Below are 19095 nucleotides of genomic sequence, written 5' to 3' on the forward strand. Positions count from 1 at the left end.
TAAAATATCATACGACTTTATGAATAATAATATATAAAAAATATATACTTTTAAGATGATATCTCTCTTCAAAACGATTAATTCATCTTTAATTCAATGTAACCTGATCTTATTTCTTTTTTTAAATAAATATATATATATATATATATAGTTCTACACATACTGTATGTGTGTGTGTGTGTGTGTGTGTGTGTGTGTGTGTGTGTGTGTGTGTGTGTGTGTGTGTGTATATATATATGTATTGTTCAGAATAAAATATTCTATGCTACAAAAACATCTGAAAATATATTATGTATATTAACATTTATTTGAAACTTTCAATCACCTGGCATTACCCACTTTCTGTATTTCTAACGCTGAAATATGAAAAAATAATGCTATTATATTTCTATTTTCATAATGTTTTTTAAATAAAACAATTTCTGATATTAATCCACCGAGGCTCTCATTAAACTTATCATCACTCATGTCTCAATTCAATTAAATAATCCTCAGAGTGACCCAACATTTTTGCAACAATGTCATGCTGACAAATTACATCATCTTTCCTCCTGTAATTCAAGACCAGACTGCTCCGATGCTTTGCAAACTAAAACTATACTAATTGTCATTAATTTAAGCTCAAAGATGCGTTGATTTTCAGTGGTACAGAAATTGCACAGAAGCCACAGCAAACCCTAAATGAAATGTCATCTGGTGAATTCTGGGGCAAGAGGAAATCTCTCACACTCAGCCTTTGCATTTAGGCTGTGAAGTGTTCATCATGTAAGCCAAGGGTATTCTCAGTGTTGCCTTTCAGGGAAATTGTAAAAAGTTGTGGTTGTCCTAGTCTGCTGTGTGTGTGCGTGCGTGCGTGTGTGTACTGTGTGCACAGGAAAGTGATTAATGGATGAGTGAAGCCATTAATGTCTCACATCAGTCCATATATTATGTGTGTGGGTGGAGGTTGTGGGTTTCAGAGGGCTTGACGCTTGAAGGCTTCAGAGTTTTAAGACAAGGGTGCTCTCAGATAGAAACACACATGCACGCCTTCAGCATACAGATGCAACACACCGCCTTGCACATACAGAGGCAATACACTATCTTTTTGTTGCACCTAGATTTGCACCATGAGCCATGATCCGAGGTATCCGTTCCCACAGGTCTTTCTGGTAGATGATGGTGGAGGAGACCCACAGCACTCTGTCCAGCCCCCAGGCTTGATACCATGCTGGTCCTTTCCTCCTGCCCGGGAGAGAGCAAGGAGCCGGGGGAAGAGACAGAGCTTCATGGGGGTCAGTCCTGGCCTGCTGGTGGTTCTGCTTTTCCTTCTAATGCTTGTGTTTGCAGCCATGGGGCTTGGAGCTTACCAGATACACAAGTTACAGCGAGAACTGGTTAATATAAGAAAGGTAAGTTGTTGTAAGATGTGATTGGCTGGTATTGTAATAATATTACGTTAAGTACATAGTAAAATGAGAATAGTTTGAAGATGAAAAGAGCGTGCATACGTGTGTGTGCGTGTGTGTGTGTGTGTGTGTGTGTGTGTGTGTGTGTGTGTGTGTGTGTGTGTGTGTGTGTGTGTGTGTGTGCGTGCACGCATGCACGCATATATAATGATGTATAATTACATGAGATTGTAAGAAGTGGTTTGTGAAAAGCAAGCTTTATGAAAAAGATTACACAGTTAAAGACCCCCAAAAACATTGCCTTCTAATATAATTAAGAATGCTATTTAAGATATTTAAATGGGCACAGAAATGCAACAAACATCAATGGTATGGCATGTGACCACTGGAAAGTGAGTGGGAAACTGTAGGTTTTGCATATATAGTGATAGTGGAAAGAAATATTTCTGGAAAACATGAAGACCAGAGTCAAATCATTATAATCAATTATGTGTTTTAAACTTCACCAGAAAGCTTCACCTCAACTCCGCTCTGACATTTAAAAGCTAAAAAGGAGAATCTTTTTTTTGGTCACCTGTCTACTGAGACAGGATATCCTCCTCAAACATTGAACTCAAACATTGTCAGAAACTTTGACAAGACAGATGATTTCAAATTGAAATAAAAAGCTTTCCATGTCACACATAATCATGAATGTGTTTTTAATTTTTCATGTGAAGTGGTATTGATATATCTTTTATCTGACAGGAAATCGACACAGAGAAAGAATTTCTCACACCCGCAAAGCAAGTTGGTAAGTGTTAGTAGCACATTAACTAAGAGGGTCACTATTAAAGGGAATAGTGTTTTAAAATCAAGGTGGGAAATAGGAAGATGATTGCTGACAGGTGCTCTCCAATAACTGTTTCAGGTTTCCAAGAACCTGAGCTGCATGGAGAAATCACAGACAGCAGAGCCGCAGCACACGTTATAGGTAAGCATGAACATTCCCATTCCTGTCGTCCTCCTGTCATCTTCTATCCCCCTCTCCTCCTGCCCTTTTCTCTGCTCTGGATTCTAATATCTAACATGTCATCTTCCCCTGCCTCTTACAGGGCGGATTGAAAAAGATCCCCAGAAAACATTGCGATGGGAGGCGAAGACAGGCCGTGCATTCACAGAGGGGGGCGTAGTGTACCGCGTCGAGGACGGAGGTCTGCAGGTCAACCATACTGGTCTCTACCACATCTACTCACGCGTGGAGCTGCACTTCAAGAACTGCGGCCCGACAGACACTCACACTCACACCGTGTTTCTGAGGAGAGCGAAACAGCCTCTGAAACTGATGGAGGCCCACAGAGCTGGTTTCTGTAGCCAGAGGCAGAGCGATGTCTGGACTTCAGATAGCTATCTTGCCTCTGCCCTGCACCTAGAGAAACACGACAGAGTGTTTGTGAATGTGTCTCATCCCTCGTATCTCAGCCATCAGCGTCATGCCAATTTCTTTGGCCTCTACAAGATCTAAGCCTATGGCAATGGTTTGCAATGATCTAAGCCAGGCAAACCCTGAGGAGGGGGGAGCTGGAAGCAAGTAGGACTACTCCAGAAGTTTGCTGAACCCACCTGCCCTCCTTTTGCTTCTTGCTGTCTGATGCTTTCTTTATGCTCCGTCATATGCTGGTGTAGCAAACATCCATAATACATGGTGAGATCAGCTATTTTTGCAGTGAGACACTGGCACCGCCGTGTGATTAAGTATAAATCAGACTTCATGATGGCAGGTGAATGTACTTCCAACAACATGGAAGGATATACTGTATAAACTGTGATCTTGATGTTCACATATGTTTGATACAGTTTTAGTGGTGCTGAAAAGAATGACATCACTGTTCGGTCATGGATACCATGTGACACTAAGGTGATGGTTGATAGGAAAACATTTCTCTTATAGATATTTATTGTTATGTGAATCTGACACTGGATGTCAGGTCTGAATGTACAGTATGGTAATAGAACAGAGTGTTGGAATAGTTTTAAAATTAAGTTATTAAAATGTACAGTATATTTTTAATTTAAATCTGGATGGTGATTTGTTTTTCAGCTCTTACAATCATAACAAGCCCACACATCAAAAGTAAATATCCAAATATACCAACTCTTTATTTAGTTTAATTTATTATCCTTAATGTGAACATGATAGTGTTATTTATTACTTTGTGTTCTCACATTGCAGTAGTTTTGAGACCACCACTTTTTTCTTTATCTGTCACAGCTCAGCTCTGCATTCGGCACACACAGACCACAACACACACACACACACACACACACACACACACACACACACACACACACACACACACACACACACACACACACACACACACACACACACACACACACACCACACAGAATGTACATGCTCACATACAGTGAGTACAGTAATGCATGCCATGTAATGTACAGTGAAGGTGGGGGGCATGCAACCTGTGTTGATATAAAGACCTCAGTGAGGTATACAGGCTGTACTTTTCTATCTACATTTCCTTCCTGTGTGAATATGGTCTCTGCTTGTGGCTGAGGCTGACAGGTCGGTAAGAGCTCTGTTTCCTTCTATGCACGTAAGTTTCATCTTCACTGAAAGGGAAAAAAGGCAGCAGAGCAAACTGCATGGATTTGTCTGATTTTGGGAGCGTATGCTATTTCGTGTCTCACTAATTGGGGACAATCGTCCCACTATAAACTGTCACTCACAAACTTCTCCATTCCGCTGACTTTGATCAGTTGTTGTTTAAAGGAATGATGCTGCAGACATGAGAAGGAATCCCAAAGAGCAAGGTGTTCTCCATTGGCATGTCTTAGTTCTTGGCTCCCTCTGTCACATATTCAATGAACTGCATTTCAATTGAAACAATGCAGCTCCTTTTCTGTGCTGCAACCTTTGCAGATCTACTATTTTAGTCACCTTCTGACATTGTAACCAGTGATTACACACTTAAAACCTTTAGTGTATATTGTTGATTAATGTAATTATCTGCACATAAGTGTATAATGCATGCACATTAAGCCTTCACCTCCATTTCCACCTGTTAGTGGGCCATATACACTATCATCGTTATATTGTGTTTCTTTCTACTTCTCTGTACTTGTTCTCTTCCCTTATACCTGTACAGCTAGTATCTTTGTCTCATCCGTACTGTGGTGAGGTGCTACAATGATGAATCATTTCCCCGACTTACCTACCTACAGTACCTACCTACTGCCGGCTACCTACCTATCTACCTACCTATCTGTCGATCGATCGACCCCACTTGGAAAACCACTGACACATTAGATGTGACTGTAGTAGATCGACCACACCCCCCTGCTGTCAGAGCAGCTGGTGCCCCAGTCCCCGGTGAGTATAAAATACTCAATTTGTACAATCTCAGAGTTACACATTCCTAAAGGTCCATTGTGTCATCAACAGCGTAACATGTTTGTGTAATGACAATTGCACAGAGCTGTCTTGGGGGTGTATAAACAAATAACTTGAATTATATGCATTTTCTGTTTCTGCAAATTTTGTAAAATGCAGGTATTATTCTTACAATTATGTGAATCCTCTTAGTAAAGGCATAGAGACTGGAGAGTCCTTATACAGTAACTGTATGTAAACACAGGGGGAAAGGTAATGAAATTAGAAATCAGAAACAGAACAGACTTACTGTAATTGTGCTTGATCTTGATGCACTGCAAGCCTACTGTTGCAATTCACCATAAACAACATGACGGTATACCTGCAATTTTGTTCTTTTAGTCAGGAGGAGGGTTCCTAAAATCAAAATGCAGCCAATCTCTCTAAATCACTCTAAATTAATACTGGAGGCTATATTTGTTTAGGGCTGACAGAGCTGTAGTTTTCAGATACTGTGGCACAGGGGAGTCCCTAAATGCATCCGTAAACTCAGTGCTGTCACTTTAGCCTAGATAGCACCTATCTGCCAGTGTATAGATGGGTGCATTAACCTATACCAGCAGTGCTGCCCATGTATGTAGATGTGTGCAGTGCAGAGGTCACGGTTCCCGGTTTAGATCCCTATAGTTAGGGATGTTACCCTATAGGGTTCTTAGAGACCTCGCTAAGCGTCTTTCCTCGGCTCTAAGGCCGAACCTCGTCGCACTACACAAACATTAAATTCAGATTGACAATGAATGGAGAATGATACGTTATAGTGTATTGTACGATGACATGACGATGACATGACGCAAATTGTGATGTGCATTGTAGCTTGCTTCTGAACTAATGATGCCTCTTTTTTTTAATCAAATCAGATTCGAGGATGACATCAGAGTGGTGCCCAAGAGAAGCCTTGGTGACCTGGAGCCCCCACCCCTCCAATGTATATTTTTATGACCAAATAAAACAAAATCATATTTTTTATGATTTATTTTTATATGGGGCAGTCAATAAATGTTTATTCTCCCAAGAAACATCTCTGAGGTCTTCTTTTCTGACACATAGATATTGTTTTATTCAGAAAGATTGTGTAATTTACATATATAAAGGCTACATCACTGGTTCCCAAACATTTCTGTGTATGTGTAAATAATATTGTTGCTATTATATTATTATTATTATTGTATTCTTATTATATTGTATTATTTATGTACATATATGTACATATATGTACATGTGCTTATATGTTCATATAAGTGCATATGCACATGCATATATGTTCAGGGGGTCCAATTTCATATGCCACATATATGTCTAACATATAAGTTTCATATAAGTCCTTGACATGTTTCTGCTATATGAAAATGGTGCTGGTGTTGAATATTGTCTGTGATATAGCTTAATTGAATTGCACTGCATTTACAGCACTTTAAAGAAGACAATAGGACAATGACCATTCACACCTATAGTGTCATCCCTAATCAGTGGGATTGAGCCCATGCTGTGAGTGCTTATAGGCAGGAAGTGACACTCTGACTTCATGCCAACATTGTTCCACCTCCCCTTTTCCCTGTTTTTAGTATTGTTAAACCGTATAGGAAATAAAATGAAATCTTAATTGCAAGCAAGAAGTTGTCCCGTCTGATGGTATTTGCAGTTTTGGTGCCGAAACCCGGGAGAGAGATCTAAACAAGATCTATCTATGAATGAAGAAGCGAATACACAGACACCTGCAGCCATGGCGGACATACAAAGAAACAAAATATTACGGGGAGCAGTTCGAAGGGCCACGACCAGGTTGCTAACGAAGATTGATCAAGACGAGATCGCAATGCAACGGCCTAATGTGGAGGTACTGGAGGAGTAGGCTACTTGCCACACACACGCACGCACGCACGCACGCACGCACACACACACACACACACACACACACACACACGACATCAAAAGTGGGACCGAAGGGCCCCACACCTATCAAATATATTTTACAGTAGGCTACACAATATCAGAGGCAGAGTACTGCTGCATTGTAATAGAAAATATGAATATCCAGTCAGGGTGAACTTGAAGTGTTGACAATTTATTGAAGAATAGAAAATTCAGGCAGAAAACAGATCACAGCAGCCAGAGTACGTTATCCTAAATGGTCACATAGGGATATTTGCTATACCAGGGGGTTTCAACAGATTTTGACCCCGGGACCACCATTCTGACTCGGAGCACATGGGGACCACCACTATTGTGTTGGGACTCGGGAGGGCTGACCACGGCCGGGACAGTCACAGGGCTGTCCCGTATCCCACAAATCAAAGATAAATCGAAAATAATTGAGCATGTGATACCATAAACACAATAATCTTTATTTATATTCCATCATATTCGAGGGCTTTTGGAGAGAAATGACTCCAGACTCTCAGGGCTGGATTTTGAAGGTGCGTTTTACCTATTACAGTAATATGAGCTGGGGGCGTGAGGTATGTCATATTGCAATTTTAAGCATGTTAAGAAGCGCTTTCGACACCCCGTGGAGTGCGCAAAACGGCCTTGAATTAGTCATGGGAGTGTTTAAGGCGTGTTTGAGAGTTACCCAATCAACATGTCCGTAGGGGAGAGCCGCCTTGGATGTAACATTTTGCACGTTTCATTTTTTTACTCGGAGATCCGTTTAGCTAAACATGTAATATTTTCAGGCAACGGACCTACACATGTCAGCTACCATAAACCACTTCAAGTTATTTTTTTGATAAAACAGGTCGGGAGTTATTAAACCGAACGTGGACGCTGTTTCAGTGTTACATTTGCTGCGCATATCGGATTAATTGTAACAGCATGGAGTATAAATGTAACAACGCTAAAAAACACCATTAAACATATCGTTTTCAGCTTAAAGCAATTATATTTCATTGAAGCAACTCCTTAGCATTGTTTTCATACCATGGATGTGATAAGAAAATGTATCAAACATATTGGGAAATATTAAATAGTATCGGGTGTACAGTTTGGGCTTTTTTTTTCAGTTCAATGGGGAAATACATTGATTAAACAAACGTTTGATTGATTGAGTTGTACAATGTTATACAACCCTAAACTAATTTTAGAATACACTACACAATACAATACAATTTTAGAACATATAATATTGGCCAATATGTCAAATATGTAAATATTACTTATAATGGCATTGAATGGAAGCGGACCATTTGTAACACATGTTACAATTGACCCTCCCTCCGAAGTTTTCTTTGCCGTTGCTTACAGACCAGAATGAACGTGAATTCCGTCTAAACACGATGCAAACTAATGAAGAACATAAGCATGAAGACATCCATGTGGATTTTTATTCACCAACACCAAAGAAAAAACTTGTAGCACACAAATACTCCAGGTGTAAAATTATACGCATTTTGAAAAAAGTCAGTTTTTCGCCAATAGCTCCCCGCAGGATGAAGGTAAACACTTCAAACTTCCTGGGCACGTAGAGTACGTTGCTGTACACATACTGACGCGATGGCGTCATGGTGGCGTTGACCAATCAAGAGATAACGTCCATGTTACAACCGTGACGCGTTACATCCAAGGCGGCTCTCCCCTACTATTTTCTTTACCAGTCAGCTGATGTCACATACGGAATGCGCACTTTGGGGATCGTTATTATTACATTTCTTCAGGCTGGCACCATAGAAGACATGACATATGACTTTGTCACATTTGGGTTAATTATTCCTATTGCACTGCATGCTGTCACCTTTATGCCTCAAAATAAGTTGTTTCTATTGAGAAACACCAGTAAAATTATATTTTAATTTAAATTATAATTATATTATATTTGAAATGAGTAATGAGTTGAATGCCTGGTGCGTATGCCCGTGATGCGGTATGGTCCCGTGATGGTATGGTCTTCGCTCGTAGCATTTTATTGAAGAAGACTTGAATCGAGTGTGATACAGCATATGAAAGCAAACTTCCCAAGGATTATGGATATGTTTTTGTTTTTTTTTAAGGTTGAGAAATGAAAGAATTATGGCCGTTTCTAATCTCAACATTTTAATAAAATGACGCAATAAAAAGACGCTGTTGCCATGTCTCAGAGAAACAAGTAAATAGGTCTATAAAAATAATCCCAAAATAAGCGCATATAACAGGGGTCTGTAACCTATTTTAAATGAAGTGCCATGTTTTTATTTTCTAGATAGTGAGTCTGCTATATCCAGATTAATTTTAATGACACCACATTAAAATAAAAAACATATTTTGATTGTCCACAAATATAAAGTTCTTACATCTTTTTAAATATTTTCTTGCACATTGTTATAATGATCATTATATATCCGCCTGCAGTCAGAGTTCATAGTTTTAATGAATGAATGTGATGCATTGTGAGCTGGTAGATCTGCTATTTTCAAAAGTAAAGTTTTAATTACATTTTTGTATTAGCCGTCCTTAGTTGGGCAAATGCATTAATCTGGGGATCCTTGACATGGGAATGTGCTGTGTGAGGATCACTGGTTTAAACAACATTGGGAGAAACCTTTAGAAACAAGAAAAGCAACCACAACTAGGCCTACCAATATTTACAAGCAACTTTACAGAAAAAGAAGCCGCTTATAATAAACAGACTTGGCAACACTCCAGCAGCGTCCCAGAGCCGCTCAAGTGTAAAATCAAACAGTGCTTTTTCTTCTTTTTGCGTTTATGAGGTGCCTAGACCCACGTCTAATCGTTATGCGCAGGTCAAGGGGCTTAATAGCAAATTGCGCAAAGCGAAAATAATTAACATATGGACACTCCCACAATGCTAAAATATTCAGCAACGTCGTATTCCATATGTGTGTGCGTTCAACACGGGACGATAAGGCTTTCATAATACGATTGTGCGCAGAGCGAGGCCAATTTATGTATTACCACATGGTAAAACGCACCTTCAAAATCCAGCCCTCAGAGTGGGAGGTGGAATCGAACCCTGATCTCCAACTCAGCAGACCAGGCAACAAGCTCACTCCTTGGAGAAGAAAGTTACGGCCACGTCGTTACAGTATTCAGCTGTGACGCTCGTTATGCAATCAAGGCAATTATGTTTCTGCACTGCACTGTCAAATAGGCCTACATCTGGCTTTTGTTCAAGCTGTTGTTAATAACTAGGCAACATTTGGTTGGGTTGTATGAAACACTTTATGATTATTAAAAAAGTTAAGAGTGTAGGCCTACTGTCCATGTGCCCAGTGTAGTGGAAATAGACTTTGGAACAGTTGACAGTTGTAGAGAGCTGTGAAAAGACCACTGTTCTTATGGTCCAAATAAAAATAGATACATTATTTCTAACTAAACATTACCTTTATACAGTATGTACTTTATAGCATTCTCCTTATTTTATAAGGGACTTGGCAATGCTATGGCATTGAAAAACAATACATTGCTTTTTACCCAATAATGTAACTTGGTAAAATGAGTTAAAATGTCCTATTTACTTTGAAGACAACAAGTGAACTTTCAGTTTTTCTCAAACTTTTTTGGGCGCCCACTTACAGTACCAATATCCAGCCATTACCGCCCCTACGCCCAATCAAAGCAAGTTACTGATCACGATATTGACCATGATACTATCATGATACTGATGAGGTCATGCAGTATCATGTCAGAATAATGGTGAAAATGCTTCCAGCACCACAAACACCTCCTTCGGTTTCCATCGATGTTTTTTTTTACTTACTGTATGACCACAGAATACACTGACCTGCAGGAATTCTGATCCAGTTTCAAAATGTGTTGACCCATGGATAGGCTATATACAGTAGGAGAACTTAGGAGAACTATTTTACAATGGCTCACTAATTACACAGCATCATTCCAGCTATAAATATCAAGCTCTGACAACTCTTTTCATTGCTCAATGTCCATTTCCCATTTGTTGAATTTCAAAGATGTGGAAAACGCTCTTTTCCACAACAGGTATATCATTCTCCTCATTGAAGAGGAGAATGACCCTGCTGCCCTTGTAGAGCTTCTCCTCTACAGCTTTCTCTGTGAAATACGAGCCCTCCTCTGAGTGAATGTTGCTGTCAGGAGTCAGTTTGACACAGTTTAACTGACCAGCACCTCCAGTGCTGTCCCAACAGCGCTGGAGGTAAACAAGCCTTTTGTGGTTCTTGTCTTGGTGCCTCACTCGTACGTAGATGTTGTAGTGAGCATTCTTTGGGGCAGTGAAGATGTTGTATCTGCTCTTCGCCACACGCCTCTCTGAGGAAGGAAGAGAAGGAGAGTCAACAAACACTAGTAAAGTAACCTTTCGGTAGATACTGTTGAAGTTGAAGAAAACATAGATATTTCACTGTGATGTGATTTACACTCTATACCTGTCAGGTTACCGGTTACGTAGTAGACTTCCTCCATGTCGCTTGGTGGTACAGGTACTGCAGGGTCCTATAGAATGTATGGGCAGATTCAAGTCAAAGTTGGATTTCATTTGCAGAGCACCTTTCATGCATGTGGAATTCAGTCTACTTAACTGTACAAAATAAGGATAAAATTAGTCAATGCCTCAAGTTGTAAACAGCACACATATAACAATAGGTCACTTGCTGTCAGTGGTTCTCTCACCTGTTTGCTTGCCTTGTAGATCACCATGGCAAGGATGAAACCCAGCACCAGGCCCAAGATGACCAGTCCCATCATTCTGACCATGACCATACCCTGGACGCAGCGGTGTTGGGGGAGTTCAGGTGAAGCTGTGGATCTAGGTAGGACGTCCATCTCCTCTAGTATCACGTTCACCTCCAGCAGTGTCTTCTCCTGTCCTGCTTGCTGTGTCTTCATCGTTTCAATTCTCTCTACCTGCTTTCTCTACTCTTTAATATAGCCTGTGACTTCCCACACACTGAGAAGAGAAAGGGATCCCCGTCCACCCACGCACAATAAAAATAGTTTATCTGCATGAATGGGCATGCATGCACACGCACACACACACACACGCACACACACACACACACACACACACACACACACACACACACACACACACACACACACACACACACACACACACACACACACACACACACACACACACCCCTTCCGTTTTTATGGTTTTATTTGTTTAGTCCTGATAACAAGATTATACTTCTTGCTCTTGACACTTGGCCAAGAGCAAAAACACAACTGATCAAGGCAATATGATGAACACATGCCAAACACACTCACAGACACAATATGCTAAATACAGTAACACGCACACAGGCACGCACCACGCACGCAACTTAAAAACAGTTCAGTTGGCCTGGGCCATGGCTCAATGGTCCAGGCACCTTGGCTGGTAATCCAGTCTGGCAGTGTGCGGGTTCGACTCCCGATCCCGACGGCCTTTACTGCATGTCTTCCCCCCATCTCTCTCCCCATTTCCTGTCAGTCTACTGTCTATCCCTCCATAAAAACAATATAAAAATAAAGGCAAAAGCCACAAAAAAACATTTAAAAAAAGAAAAACAGTTCATTTGACATACCGGTAACCTTATTTACGTTCTCTGAGATGGAAATGCCATTTCCCCCGGTCTCTGCTAATTATCCTGTCTCTCACTCAGTCACTCTAATGTTGTATGACTTGCTGACCTTGACCCATGGTCCACATAGCCAGGAATCCCTTCCTAAAGAGAAACTGAGAGTTGTTAGTAATAAAGGTTTGTCATGATGCAAGACCTACTGTAGATCTAACTAGGTGATGCACTGACCAGCTACATCTGTCTTCTTGTTTGGAGTTGTGATATAATTGATACTGACAAAGAAGTATCCACAAATTCCCCAAAGGTGCTGGTGCACACACACCTCCAAACGGGTATTGCTTCACACCAAACAAGATAAAGCGTGTTCCTGCACATTGAACGTGACTCTGACACATGTGATTGTTTGTGAAGCTAAGCCAAATTTTATATTAGGTTTCGGGAGATAATATTGCATCAAACAAAAAATGATCTATAAATAGAGAGGGTGTTCCCCAGATTGGACAGCCACTCTCAAGGTAACACAGATTGCATGACACAGTTTGATTATATTTTGTATAGAGGGACAGACAGTAGGCTGACAGGAAATGGGGGAGAGAGATGGGAGAGTGACATGCAGTGAGGGCCGTCGGGATCGGGAGTAGAGCCCGCGGCACACTGCCAGACTCGGGCTGCCAGCCAAGGTGCCTGGACCACAGGCCCCTTTTTTTAAAAGCGTGTTGCATTTCTCTCAAACATCTGTAAAATGTTGTTTTAACAAACTCATGGAGCATAGCATAGGACAACATTTATTATAAAATGTAGATGTAAAGCCTTATTCAATACATCAGAACTTGATGTGTTTGATTGATTTATTAACAGTTTTCAGAATTACAGTACATTTCAAGTACAACTCAATACAAAAACTGTTAACTGTGAGTGGACGACACCATAAAGCATTACACTTGTTTACAATAGGGCCCACCATTTTCAATTCATCAAAACATTTAGAGACGTACGAATATACACTTCTATATATAGCCAAAAACAGGAAATCATCATAGAGGAGGTTAAAAGGAAAAACAAAAACATATACAGTGAGGGTGAAAAGGGGTGGGTGGGGGATTCAGATTTTACGGGGGCCAGTTTCGAATTGCAGCCGTCCGTAGGTGCCCTTTGAGAGCAGTTTTGAAGGAGTCAAGGGATTCGCATTGGTGTTGGTAGGGCGTTCCACATTTTGGTATAAGAGCGAAATGAATTTAGTCCCGTGTTTGTGCCTTTAGATTAAAATAAATAAATACATAAACAAACAAATACAAAGTTCATGAGGTATGACGAAAATTATGTCTTCATCAACTTTTTGTTACCACTGCACTCAGACTTCTCTGTGATATCCTTAGACCCAGGCTGACCACACTTTTTTGACTTGCGAGATACTTTCAAAAGGACGAGCTCAACAAGATCTACCCACCAAAAAAACTGTATTATCCCATGGCTGAAAATTGTTTAAATTTTTACCTATAGCAGCACACTTGCGGAAGAGAGGGGAGGAAATGGAACTGATCACATTCACAATCTACCTTTTGGGCACCCCTGTCTTAGACCAACAACATTTATAATAGTAGTGTAGTGCACTCAGTGTGGCAAGAGCGAGTTGACTTTTTTATTATTCTTTACGTCCGAATGAACAAAAGTTCCGGCTATCTATAGTCATCAGATTAAACCTGCACGAAAACCTTAACCTGATGCGTCACAGACACTCAGACACAGTGGGACTTCATGCATGCACTGCAGTGTCACAGAGACAGTGACCTTGTTGCATGCACAGTTCACAGACACAGTGAACTGCCAGAATCCAGTGTGACATCAGTATAATACGGCCGGGTCTACATGCATCATAAGCACATTTACAATGCATTATACAGTGATCATCATAAGGCATTATATGTCCAACCTGTGGCCCTTACAGTACAGTATGTTTCATTCACAACTATTTATTTATTTTCCCTCCACAAGGTTATTTTCATTTAGTTTGCATTCTCATTAGTTTACATTTTATTTCGATTTCATATTATTATTTGTCAATTTTTCTTTCTTTTCCTCACACCCATAACAGTAAAATATTGAATGAAAGCTTGAATGATTGCAAAACAAAAACAAAAGAATATTCCCGCATGATATAAGCACCTCGGTTGACTGTACATCTGCAAACTCATGGAGCACATAGGACAAGATTTATTATAAAATGTAGATGTAAAGAATTATTCAATACATCAGAACTGGATGTGTGCCTTTTACATTAGAATAAATAAATGCATAAACAAATACAAAGTTCAGGTATTATGAATATTATGTCTTCAGATTAAATACACTTTTTGTTGTTGTTTCTGGTGCGATACCCTCTTAGACCAACAACATTTATAAAAGTAGTAGTGGGTCAAGCAAGTACAAAGTACAAAAAGGCCTGTATAACCTGTCACAGACACAGTGGGATTGTGGTTGCACAGTTCACAGACACGTCTCAGACACAATCCAGTGTGACGTCAGTGGGATTCCCACTTTCACATTTAACGACATGATGCAACATGTGCAAACAGTGGGAGTGAAATGATGATGAAACCAAGCAGCGTTCCAAGTGTACAGCACGGTGTGATTATGGCAAGACAGAAACTAAATTACTTTATGAACCTTTGGAAATCATTGACAGGTTTTGGTAATCATTGATAGATTTTGAAGAGGCATTGAAACTGTCTATTAAGAGGGGGAAAAAATACTTCTTTGTTGCTGGTCTCATATATTACAGTAAACATTTGACACATATTTCAGTAATATAACAATAACACGCCACGGCACGCATGTCGGGAGCCAACTGGTGGAAAAAGGGTCTCAGAGTTATGGGGTCTTTGAAAATTAACAGTTGGAGAACCACTGCACTGGTGGACTCCTAATGTGCCATTGAGCAAGGCACTGAACCCCCAACTGCTCCAGTGGAGCTGCTTAGTGGCCAACAGTACAAGACTGAGGTTGTACTGGTCAGCTCCCAGGTGTGTGTCTGTGTGCAGGGCGTTGCTGAAAATGAGCACTTGTGCTCAGCTACTACCCTGGGTAAATAAACGGGGGAAAAAAATGACCGGCAGTTACTGCTGTCGGTTGCTGCTGTCAAAATATGACTATTCTAAGGTGTGATTTGGGGCCCTAAAGATGAATACAAAATTAATATCAACATGTTAATACTGTCAAATACTTCGATAAGGAGGGGGGTGAAATTATGACTCTCAAAAAACACTTTGTGTGTGCCGAGGGTTCGACTCCTGATACCGACGGCCTTTACTGCATGTCACCCCCTATCTCTCTCCCCATTTCCTCCTGCTACATTCTATCCCTCCATAACAAATATAAAATAAAGGTGAAATCCACAAAAAGAAACTATCCCCCTATAATGTCACCACTTTTGGCAGTAGGCATATAACACTTTTATACAAGAATCCATTTCATGTATGGGAGGACATGAGGAAAACTGTTAAGTTAAATTAAGCCTCCGGTAAGGCCGAGTATGCCAATTTTATCACCTTATGACTATTGACCTTATATACACCGCTGCCATCTTGCCAGCAAGGTGCTAACTAGGTGCAACTTCCCATTGACAGTCCATTCATCCAAACTGGTTGGTAGGGCGTTCACATTTTGGTGGCATAGGAGCGAAAATAATGTAGTCCCTTGTTTGTGCCGAATCTGGGTTGCACATGGTTTGGTGTTGTGGGTGTGGACTTCATTGACATTAAGGAAGTATTTTAGACAGGTACATAGGTATCTTGGTGGTGTATTGAATCTTGTGGACCAGACCCATTGCAAGATGCTCTTACTCTGTCTTCAATCCTAAACCATTCCAGCTTGTCAAAGTGGGCAGGGGTGAGGTAGGTTCGGGGGGTGAGGCCCAGTAGAAGCCTGACCAGTTTGTTTTGGGAAGTAGGTATAGTTTTACCTCAGTAAAAGAAAAAAAAACTATACCTAAACCTAACCTCAGTAAAACTATACCTAAACCTAACCTTAACCCTAACCCTCGATCAGTAAACTATGCCTGCCTGCTGGTAGTTGGAAGGCACTGCCACTACCAGGTCTACCGGCCCAACTTAGACATGAAATGAATAAAGCAATAAATAACTGAGATTAAACAAAATAATATTAATTACACAGTTACAGTCCAGATTGAATAGAATAGCATAAAAAACAAATCTGCAATGTATTTCACAATAGACAATCCATGAATCAAGTATATAGATCACACACGGCCACTACAGTTATTACTACTTGTACCACAAGAGGGAGCTAGAAGCAAAGAAATAAACACAACTGCATTAAATGTGTCCTTTATTGTACAGATCCAATGTGCCAGTTCCACATAAGATGATGATCTACCACTTACTTATACTTATACATGCTATCTGCTGTCAGTCTAGTTTAATATATGATAACTACACCCAATGTACAACTTCATATACAAATAAAATCTAGAGAATAATGAACTATAGCCTATAATAACGATTTGACTCAAATATTTATTCAAATTATTCATGAGCTCTGATGTATATCTTTTCAAATTCTGAGCTCATGCACTCTGATGCCACACACAATAATAAATTAGGCCTACTGTGTTACATTTACAGTAGGCTGCTACATACTGTACATAAGATACCCAGCATAGCAAATAGCAGACCATTCAATATAGCCTACTTTTTTTTCTCTCATTTCAAATGAAGGTGGAGATGGAGAATCATAGCTACTTAATGATCTAACAACTTCCTGATGACCCAATATTTATTTATGTTCAATTCTTTACTAGTCCGGCAGCCAACAGACTTCTTTTGTTGGATATTTGGTATAGTTATTTTTTATTGGCCTAAAATATAGTCTATAAACATACATTAATCCACTTCCTGACTGGCTGTCGGTATTGAGCATGTTTTATAGGGGGATAGTGACCATACAATAGACTGGACCATACCATTAACATCCTATATAAGGCAAGATTTAAACATTTTCATTATGCTTTATGTAGCTAGCATGTGATATGTCAAACTAGGGTTTTCATGATTCTGAATCCATTCCAAGCATTAGTTTTGCACAAAAACACTCCTTGGGCTAAATCACCCCTGAGCTATATCTCTAAGAAATAATGGGAGGGATGGCTTCCCCTCCCCCAACCCCTCCCCTACTGGGTGGGGTTTTTCCTTACTGGGCGGGGGTTTTCCTTTCTTTTACATGAGTTGGGGTGTGTTATAATGTAGTAGACTCTGGAAAAGCATTCCAGCAGCCAGCTCGTAGCAATAGCATGGCTCGTTCTTTCAATCCATACCTCCTGGGTTGAGTGGTCACTCCTGCTCACGCCTTCATTTTTGTGTCCACCGCAAACAACTAGTTTTTGCGGATAAAGTGAAGTTTACTTTGGTCTGACATGCGTTGCGACGTGCTTGCGGTTATGTTTAGGTTTAGGGTTTGGGAGGTTATGTTCGACTACAGTACATGTTCACCCACATGCGTTGTGATGTGCTTGCGGTTATGTTTAGATTTTAGGTAGGGTTTAATAGTAATATCCGACATACAGTACATGTTCACCCGGGCCGTGGAATTGTGTGGTGTCACTCAAAGTGAGTTGGGTTGGTATGTCCCCAACCCCTAGTATGTCTGTCAGAAGCAGTTGAGGGGTGAAAACACCTGCATGCCCAAAATGTGCTGACCTTGGAGTGTTTTTTGTGAAAAAGTTTCACACGTCACATGCTACTTAAAATGTTGACATTTTTGCCTTATATAGGATGCAGAGCCTTAGATATAGACAGAGTTATGCAAACCGCGTTCACTTCATGGGGCCAGTCCAATGGCGCCTCGCCTACATATTTCTATTAAGAATGGGGACAACCAACTGGGACAAGTCCTGGACCGGAAGTAGGCAGAAATGCATTGGACTCAGGCAACAGCCCAGCTTTAATAATCTTAAATCCCTTTATTTTAGATTGTTTTGTAGTAATAGTACAACATAAACATTAAAGAGACTTTAGTTATTAACTTGTTACTGTACAATACTTTAAAACAGTTGTCATGTTGCACACATATGCTTAAAATAGCTTATTTGCGCCGCCCTTGTTGAAAACAATGTATTTCCAACTCCAGCTTGGCTCAGTTCAGTTCTGCATGAACATCGCTCGGTGTCTGCCCTCTCAATATCGTAACTCTCTATTGATATATTCTGCAAACTGTTAATTCATATTTCAATCAATCAATCAATAAATCAATCAATCAATCAATCAATCAAAAATGGCTCTGATAGGATGTTAATGGATTAACCCCCACAAGGGCCCCTGGGCCGGTAATGTTTTGCGGTAATGTTTTTTCGTGTTTTTATCATCTTTTTGACCTAAATTTAACTAAATCAATGGCCAATTTCAGAGCCTCAAACCCAGTTCTGCATGCGATCCAGTTTCCTTGAAGGGCCCCTGAGCTGAGAGCCAAGGGCCCCTGGGCCACGGCCCCAATGGCTAATTTGGCCCTGGTTAACTTAATGGTATACTATGGTCACATAAACCCCTATAAAAAATGCTCAATACCGACAAGTGGATTCAAATTTAAATTTCTCACTTCACCTCCCCCCAGCTGCCGGACAACATACCAACGGTTACATTTCTTCATGTGTCTTCATATTTAAAACAGGGTAAAAAACGTTGTCCTATGCTGTGTCTACACGGCCAATGGGCGGAGCTTGCACAAACGCGCGCGCATGCACGCACGCACACACACAGTCACACACAGGCCGTCATTCAAAACAGAACACAGC

At 40.4% G+C, this 19095-nt stretch overlaps 1 protein-coding gene across 1 annotated transcript; it reads left to right on the plus strand.

The window, feature by feature from the left end:
* Positions 1–994: 994 nt before the first annotated feature.
* faslg (Fas ligand (TNF superfamily, member 6)) lies at positions 995–3266 on the plus strand. Its single transcript, XM_080769989.1, has 4 exons — positions 995–1391; positions 2136–2181; positions 2299–2361; positions 2483–3266. Exons 1-4 carry the CDS (start codon positions 1110–1112, stop codon positions 2890–2892), a joined length of 801 nt encoding a protein of 266 aa, XP_080626115.1. The 5' UTR covers positions 995–1109; the 3' UTR covers positions 2893–3266.
* Positions 3267–19095: the final 15829 nt, after the last annotated feature.

Source organism: Protomyctophum bolini (assembly GCF_963924005.1).
Source record: "Protomyctophum bolini genome assembly, chromosome: 8".
Taxonomy (NCBI): Eukaryota; Metazoa; Chordata; class Actinopteri; order Myctophiformes; family Myctophidae; genus Protomyctophum; species Protomyctophum bolini.